The sequence below is a fragment of the Nicotiana sylvestris genome, chromosome 9 (assembly GCF_000393655.2).
Source record: "Nicotiana sylvestris chromosome 9, ASM39365v2, whole genome shotgun sequence".
NCBI classification, from domain to species: domain Eukaryota; kingdom Viridiplantae; phylum Streptophyta; class Magnoliopsida; order Solanales; family Solanaceae; genus Nicotiana; species Nicotiana sylvestris.
The window spans coordinates 56,203,244-56,211,937 of record NC_091065.1 but is presented as its reverse complement, the minus strand read 5'-3'; the positions used below and the strand labels follow the sequence as shown (position 1 = coordinate 56,211,937).

The 8,694-nt window shown below is 37.0% G+C and overlaps 1 protein-coding gene across 1 annotated transcript; it reads right to left on the bottom strand.

Annotated features, from left to right (window-relative positions):
* Nucleotides 1-393: 393 nt before the first annotated feature.
* On the bottom strand, nucleotides 394-7,850 carry LOC104237854 (oleoyl-acyl carrier protein thioesterase, chloroplastic). The gene is made up of 7 exons (XM_009792084.2): nucleotides 7,368-7,850; nucleotides 5,363-5,496; nucleotides 5,156-5,269; nucleotides 4,549-4,644; nucleotides 1,796-1,883; nucleotides 1,642-1,710; nucleotides 394-935 (listed from the first exon to the last, which is right to left on the bottom strand). The coding sequence occupies exons 1-7, from the start codon at nucleotides 7,680-7,682 to the stop codon at nucleotides 675-677; spliced, it is 1,077 nt and encodes a 358-aa protein (XP_009790386.1). The 5' UTR covers nucleotides 7,683-7,850; the 3' UTR covers nucleotides 394-674.
* Between the last annotated feature and the right edge of the window lie 844 nt (nucleotides 7,851-8,694).

Genomic DNA, 8,694 nt, shown 5'->3' with positions numbered 1-8,694 from the left:
CCTAAAACAGTTGCTTTATGGAAGGGTCTCCCCTGGTTTGTGCCAAGTCAAACTAAGACAATCTTTTTGAAACGGAGGGAGTAGTTTAAAGGAGAGACTCGATCAAAAAGATTTAAATTCTATATACTCGTAAAAATTATACTCCTTACGTCCCATTGTTTTAAATTGAAACCGAATTTAGGATTTGAATCAAACCAATATACCTTATTATTGATATATGAAGTCATAATCCTAAATTTAGTTTTATAGATAAAATTCCAAATCAAAGTTTAAAACTCGAATAATTAACAAATTTGAATTCTTGAAAACTATGAAAGTGGTATAGAAATAATCTTATTAGTAAAATTATGCCAAATAACTTGAAACATTCTAAAATGGAAAGTGTCTTTCGAATTGATAAGAATTAATGACTATTTCCAAATTAGTACAATTCTTTCTGGCTAGTCTACATGCATGTGTCATAACTAAAGAGGATGGCATTACAGTCCAATCAAGAGATATACAACCAAGATATACCCGGTCCCCGGGGAAAGAAATAGAAAAAAAGAAATTAAAAATACAAAAGATGAGAGGGAACACTGAAAATGAACAAGAGGAGATATGAAAACACAAAAAATGACAAAGTAGAAGAATATACTACTAATATAATACAACAAATGCAAGCCCTGTGAAATTCAGCTCTTAACAAATTTCTTTTTCCATTCAGTTCGGGCCCTATTTATTTCAAGTCCATCACCTGATAATCTCACCAAATGCAAGAAGCTCTTGTTTATCTCTCTTGCAGCAGTAGCTGATCCGTTAGTCCCTAAAGCAGAGTCCTCAAACGATTCAAGGCTCGTGAGGGAATTGACTACGTCATCATGCTGGCATTCACGCCTATAATCTAATGTAATCGTTTGCAGTTCATGTGTGTCAATGATATCTTGAGGCATACTCTGCGATGGAGACAAGTTAATTTATTAGCAAAATAGAGAAAGTAGCCGTGTTGATGTAAGAACTTGTGTTAGCAAATAGAGAAAGTAGCCGTGTTGATGTAAGAACTTGTGTTAGCAAATAGAGAACTTGTGCATCAAATACTGTACATTCACAACAACCAGGATTGAGGCTGAAGTCCAGCAGAAACCGACAAACTTTCTGTATCCTTGCCAAAAAAAGGTAACGACTTCCCACCCCCAGGACTTAATTCAAGTGGCAAAGTTTGAGGGACTTGTGACTTAGGTCACAAGTTCCACTCTTGCGCTATGCGAACTAAGCCTGATTTAAGTGAAAATAGGTAGAGGGGCAGGCCCATTATCTCTGAGTTCCGAAGGCTGCAGTTGGTCATAAGAGTTGGCCCCAGACGGATTTCTCGGTAACCAAAAGGGTAATGACTTACTATGCTATAAATTAACAGTAGGGCTTCTAAAGGGCTATCAACTAAAAATCACTTTACATGTCTAACTATTTCCCATAATGAAGAACACGGAAAAAGTGGGCTATCAACTAAAAAACTTTCGCCTAGTCTAACTATATATTGTAATGCACAAAAAGTTTCAGTGACAGAACAGTTTTAATACCCATAGGAGGAGAACATCATTTCATGACATATGGTTGAAAACATCTACATGATTAACTAGAAAAAGAAGCAGCATTACTACAAACCTCAAGAACCCAGCCGATGTAAGTCACATTGTTTACATGTTGATTCATGTCCAAATCAGCTCTTCGTGGCTGCAAAAAACAATTAACATCCTTTGGTTTCTTAGTGCTTGGAAATGGATGGTCGTCTGAGTCATGCATTTGTAACAATACTTACCACCAATCCTAGCCTAGAATAATGAGCAGGATCTTCCAGTTTTGATATCTTCTTTAGGCTGTTATTGTTCTCCTCCGGAAAAGCTAGCCTAGCATTGCGAAAAGCATAAACAGAAAAGGATGGTTATACAGAGACAGGATAATTGTGATAAAAAAGGTCAAGAAAATGTTCAGTTTTTTTTTTTTGCAGAACTAAAGATTTAGGGCTTAGATTTAAGTTGGGTTTATTATTATTAATTTTTTTTTTATAAGATTAGTTTTGAAAATATTTTTGGAAAACAATTCATCCTAGTAGAGTAGATTAAGATAGGTTTTGGTAATATTAAATTTGGTTTGCTTGAATAAATAGGATAAGAGTTGCCAACATGTGACCTGGAGGTCACAGGTTCAAGACCTCTTGAAGAGACGTAAGGTAAGACTTGCATACAATAGACCTTATGTGATCTAGACTCCGTGCAAACCGGGAGCTTATGCACTGGCTGCCTAGAGGCAGAAATGGAAGGACTAAATGACAAGTGGCTGTCCTGTCAGGACTCAGGAGTTTAGGAACTGGGCTATGAAGACTTGGAAAGTAGCTTGGGACAGACGATTACAAAATAGCAGACAACAAATGCCTCCATTTCCTTCTACAACAGAGGCAGCAAAAATTAAAAGATTGGTGAAGGCAGGGGCGGATTTATGTTGATACAAGCGTCGCAAAAAAATTTCATTATAGGTATATAATCAAAAGATAAATAAATGAGATAATATAATAGAACATGAAACCGCTTAACAGAAGAGCCAGCTAGTCCATCTGGTCATGCTAGCTCCTTAGGTAGAGCAAAGTCGTGGTTTCAAATCCTCATAAATACATTTCCCAGCTTTTTTCCCTATAAACAAGAGCCTCAAGGCCTCAAATTTACGGTTTTACACCACACTCCAAAATATATTATCAACAAGTGTAAATCCCAATAATAAAAGTAATGGCTTTGCTAAAACTTCATCAATAGAGATAAATAAAGTTTCAAGGATCAAAATTATTTTAAAATTTCTTAAAAATACACCAAGAAAACTTTGTATCATTTGCTCGTATGTTGTTCAACTCCAACTCAAAACTTTATCATTAGAGATAAGTATAAGTTTCAAGAATCAAAAGCTATTTTAAATTTAAAAATACCCCACGAAATTTTGTTTTGTTTTGCTCATATGTTTTTATTTTTTAATTTTTCAATTGATACGACTCAACTCAACATTTGGAAAAAATAAAAACTAGTCGAGGACAATTGTACTAAGGTATCTGAAGGTATTTTATTAAGATGATCATGTTATAGTGATTTGTTCACTCAGGGGTGGATGCACCATTAAAGTTACTGGTTCAGCCGAACCCGATAGTTTTGACAAGAAATCTAATAAATAAGTACAGATATTAAATTTCTGAACCCAGTAACTCTAATGATCAGTGCATTCGGTGAAATCCTGAATCCATAACCTTCAAATTCTGGATCCGTCTCTGGTTTCACTTCTTCAAATAGCAATATCGCTTACACAAAGTCCTGCATACGCCGCTGGGCGAACGCCTGAACGGTATTGGAGGAGTTGGCAAATCCATCTGGGAAGCTGGTTGTCATGGTTGTTACACAAGAAGATAGGAACAGAGAAGGAGACAAGGTGGATATGGTTGGACTATTTTCTGATATGCCTATGGTTGGAAAGCATTTTCAGAAGATTCCATGGCTGGTAGGGAGGATTTTAGGTCTTGATTAAGCACCAAAGATGTGAAGCAATATCAAACTAAATGAAATTGTGTCAAACAAGATCAAGGTCTCATCTCAGATGGACAGGGATTTGTGTCTGGAATTGGAGGTCCCAGAACAGGTCAATGTGCTCATCGCCATTCAGGATGATGTTACCACATTTTTGATTCAAATAGGAAACAAGCTGAATGTGAAATCCAACTTGTGAAACCTCATTTGAAGATTATTGATGGAGTTACCAAGACAAACTGGAATCATGCAATGCCCAAACCGTAGATCAGGCAACTGCAATATCTGACGGAACAGAGATTACCAATGTGGCACCAGGACACCTTTCCAAATGGTCATATATTCGAATGTGAATCTACGAAGTATAAAGAACCACCCACGTGGACATTGGAGAGCCATATATAATACCCGCAAAATTGTACATGCAAGTCCTTAGAAGAAAAATGGTCTTAACAAGAGGGATCTTTTAAGCTCATCAATGGAGCCCCAACAAAAAGCAGGCCCAGAACTTAAGGACGTAATAGTAGAGTAAGTCTTAAAGGGCAGTGTGGATGATAATACGAAAGTAGGCCCATCGATTGCGATCCATTAATGCTGGTCGAGAAGAGAGAAGACACATCGAGACCAGAAGGTAGCATCAACTTTAGTGGTGTAAGGGAGAGGGAGAGCAAAGAAAGGAACCCTAATGGAAGCAGAGGACAATCCACTATGTGCCCTCCCAGAAATCCTTGCTTTACCAGAAGCAAAGATGGACATTAGGCTTGAAATAGAGACAGGATAAAATAAGTAGCTAACGTACTTTCTCTTACAGTCAACATAACAAATACACCAGAGCATGAAACTTATTCAATACTTCAACTTTCACCAGATTTCACATTAATTTCATTCAGTGTTGAGTTTCACAGATTCCATTTTGGGATAAACACTAGGTCCTTGAGGGAATAATGGAATCCAAAAAGTGAAATGGGTAGGAAGAAGAAAGAGAAGAAAATGAGGAGGATCACAGCTTTACCTCAGTTCTTTCGGGCAAAAGACTAGGTACTCCTCATGAACATCATCTGTGACTTTCTGAAGACGCCTTGTGTCCTGGTTCATCATGACCCACTTGCTGCAAGCAGATATAGTGAAATTTCTTATTTTAAAAAGTACAACTAAAAGCAATCAGGAAGGAAAAGGAAGACATTGCAAACAATCCTACAGATTAGACCTTGATCCTGGAAATCAAATCTTTTAAAACAGCCAAATAGTTATTGACAAATAAAGACAGTGGATCATATATTAAAGCTTAACACTGTCCACCAGGTCCTTTTCAGCCTTTTGAAGTAACTCCCTACGATCGGAGAAATTATATAAAACAATGTTGCATGAGAATGCTAATAAAACAGTGCCTGAAGTCAATGAAATACTTAATGTACTAAAATATTCATAGAAAACAATAGGTATCAGCAAGATTCAGTTTCATTTGACGACAGATGAAGCTCGAGTCCAGAAAAGTGCATGCCTTAAAGCATACTGACCACTAGGAGATGTGAATTAGATGAGAGACTCTATCTTTTATTGCTATTAATCTCCTTTTTGTTTAGGACTATTTGAGCGCTGAGGAATTAACTAGATTTTACCTGGTTGCTCTTCCAATGACTTCACAAGTAGCATAATCTTTGAGAATCCAATCTCGTCTAGTCCCAATTCTACCTTCGCTTTGGCACCAAGTCTCTATTTCAACAACATCACTCCTGTTCAACATCATACCAACATAACTCATGGTTGCTACAGCCTTGTACCATAAACAACTGCAATCAGTGGTTGCAGAGGGAGAAAATGATTACCAAGCAGGGTATTTATATACTTCAATGTGCATGCGAGCAGTAACCCATATGAGATGCAATTTTCTCATGGTAAGGGTTGTCGCAAATCCATCAGTAGAAAATCCGACACTTTGAGCATGGTTGCATCCAACCTCCTAAATGATAGATTTTGAGTACTGTATATATTAGCTCAAAGAGTATCCATGTAAATAAGAAAGAGCAGCTAAGAAATAATTTTAGGAGCATCAGGCATAAGAAGGCCTATAATCCCATAACTTATCAAAAAAATCTATAATCTTATAAAACTTATAGGAATCAACCATTTGCAATACATTCTATACTTAGTGCAAATCAAAATAGCAGAATAACCACTTCAGAAAGAAAATGGCAGTAAAGAAATGCAAATCAATGATGGGAAAGACTGAAAAGTTTGTATTCTTTGACAACTAAGAGGTTTATGAAACAGAAAAAAAGAACAGCTAAACTGTTAAGTGATCACTGAAGTGGGGACAGGTTGCTGTTTCTACCAAATAGCAAGCAAACAAAGATCAAATAGTCTATCTAGCAAGACCAGGCAGAGCGGCGGCTACTAGAATCTAGTCTAGTTGCAGCCAAGGCTATCCGACATATCCATACGGGTTTCCTCCGTCTGATCCTTCTAACTATTATAACATGGTAAGGTTGCTTGCATACCTCTAATTAACTCGTCCAGATATAGTCTATGTCGTTAGTCATGTGAGTCAATTTATGCACAAAAACTATGACTCTTACTTTTGTGCTGTCAAGCGTGTTCTTTGTTATTTACGTGGTACCTTATCTCTTGGAGTATCCTTTCGTCCCTCTTACACTGTCCGTAGTTGCCTGCCTATGCAAATACTGATTATCCAGGTTGTCTTGATGCCCATTACTCTGCTACGGGCTATGCTTTGTTCTTAGATTTGATCTTGTCTCTTGGAATGTGGAGAAATAGCCTACTAGGGTGTCTGAATATCACTCTATTGCCTTTGCCTTGCTGATACTTGTTGGCTTCAATCTTGGCTTCACCATCTTCATGTTCATTTATCTTGTCCTTTCTCTGTTGTTATGACTATATTGGTGCTATTTATACTGTCGCCAACGTATTTCATACCCACATAAATCATATTAAGATCAGCTAAACTTTGTATGCGAGTGAAGTATGCTTTCTCCTTCTATTATTATTATCTAAAAGCAGTTCAAAGAGAACTGAGCTCTACCTCTACATATATAAAAGAAGGGGGAGAGAAGTCCTCTCCTATTTACTGTAGGTCTTTCCTTGAATACAATCTTCAGTTGGATCCCCTGCCTTCCAATTAAGGTGATATTTTAGAGTAATAAATAAACATTTCTAGTACTTATGGTTGGATACTTGTACAACGGGAAGAACGTTATACTTCCCAAAATCAGGACATTTTAATCATACTTTTAGCAATGTACTTTCTACACTTATACAAATTCTTCTCTATGTCCTAGGAAGTTTCATTCCAAGTTATATTTCCACATTTACTTGATCGTACTACGACGACGTGAAATTTTTGTTCATCTTTCCTAAACAAGAACATATGACCTACATCAAGCCCAGTGCAATGCAGCCTAAGTACTGGTAGCAAAAAACCATCTAGTGACTACTCTCCACTTAACTAAATATACTTCCTCTATTTCAGTTTAGGTGGCAACATTTTCCTTTTAGTTAATTCCAAAGAGAATGCCAATTTTCTAAATTTGGAAATAATTTAACTTAAACTTTCCATTTTACCCTTGATGAAATGCTTTAAATTCACACAATTGTTATACTAGAATGTTTAAGATCTATCATTTCTTTCTTAAACTATGTGACAATTCAAACTTTGCCATATAACTTGAAATGGAGGTAGTATAAATCACCAAGGTCAATTTCATCGTAACAAAATTAAATTGAAACTTCCAATTGCATGTAAGAGACGTGGCATTGACAGAGCAACTAAAATAGCATTACAAAAAGTCAAGCTCTTTTGAAACATAAGAAGACCTGTAATAGATTGGCGATGGTTTCCACAGTGGCAGTCTTGTTAATTCCGACCTCATAACATCTAACTATGAACTTCTCCTTATAAGACAATCCATCGTCTGTCAAGCTCCCAAGCCTAAGCCGGTCAGCAAGGCTAGGCTCAAATGCAACTTCCTTCTTCTGCTCATTGGTCCGAACAACCGAAGCAGAAAATAAGGATTTTTGCCGCCGTGGAGTGAAATTGAAGAAACTATGAGAGAATTGATTGTTTTTTTGGGGTTGAGTACAGTCGCTGACGGCGACATTGCAAGCCGGAAACGTCCCCCGTAACAACATTGTATCGCCTGAATCACCAAATCAAGCAATTAATTTATTTATTTATTTACCTTTTTTGTTGTTTTTTTCTTTCTCCTTTATTTCTGTCCAGATAAAAAGATTTGCAGCAGAGAGAGAATGTGTGTTTTTAGTGTGAGAGAAATGTGTGAGAACGACAAAAGTGTCTGTGGTTTACGTTTTGAGTGAGGTAGTTTATATAAGCAGCGAATATGTCGATGGGAACGAGGCTGCGCAGCAACATGAAAATGCCACTTGCTTTTCTGGAAATTTACAGTGCTCTTTGGCCATACTAGCTTATTTTCAAACCTCCTGTTACGCGGCACCTAACGCAATATAAGGCTAAGCAACGCATGTTCATGTCCTCCTTTTTTCCCGCGCCCGCAGGGGCGCAGAAGGAGTTTTTCCAATTAAAGGACAATCGAAACAGGATTTGTTTATTTATTTCAGAGTCGCCACTTGAGAGATTTAGGGTGTTCCAAGTCACCAGTTTAATCCCGAATCGAGGAAAAGAATGACTCTGTATTATAGTCCGCGAACCAGAAATCCGGATAAGGAATTCTGTTAACCCGGGAGAAGGTGTTAGGCATTCCCGAGTTCCGTGGTTCTAGCACGGTCGCTCAACTGTCACATTCGGCTTATTTATCTGATTTTAACAATTATGAGCTTATATGCAAGTTTTAACTCTTACTGATTTTATTATTATTATTATTATTATTATTATTATTATTATTATTATTATTATTATTATTATTATTATTATTATTATTATTATTATTATTATTATTTTAACAGAGAATTGCAACGTTGTGAGAACGTATCTCGAACCACGTCACATCAATGTACCCGTGGTTATCGACACATTTCGACTCCGTTGAGATTTGGATTTGGGTCACATAAATGTGCACCCGAGTTTAAGAAAGTAAATTATTAAAGGCGCGCCTAAAGCGACTAGCGTATCATTATTTTGGGTAAGGCCGTGAAACTTTGCTAAACGGCCCATCCCGAAGTCTAA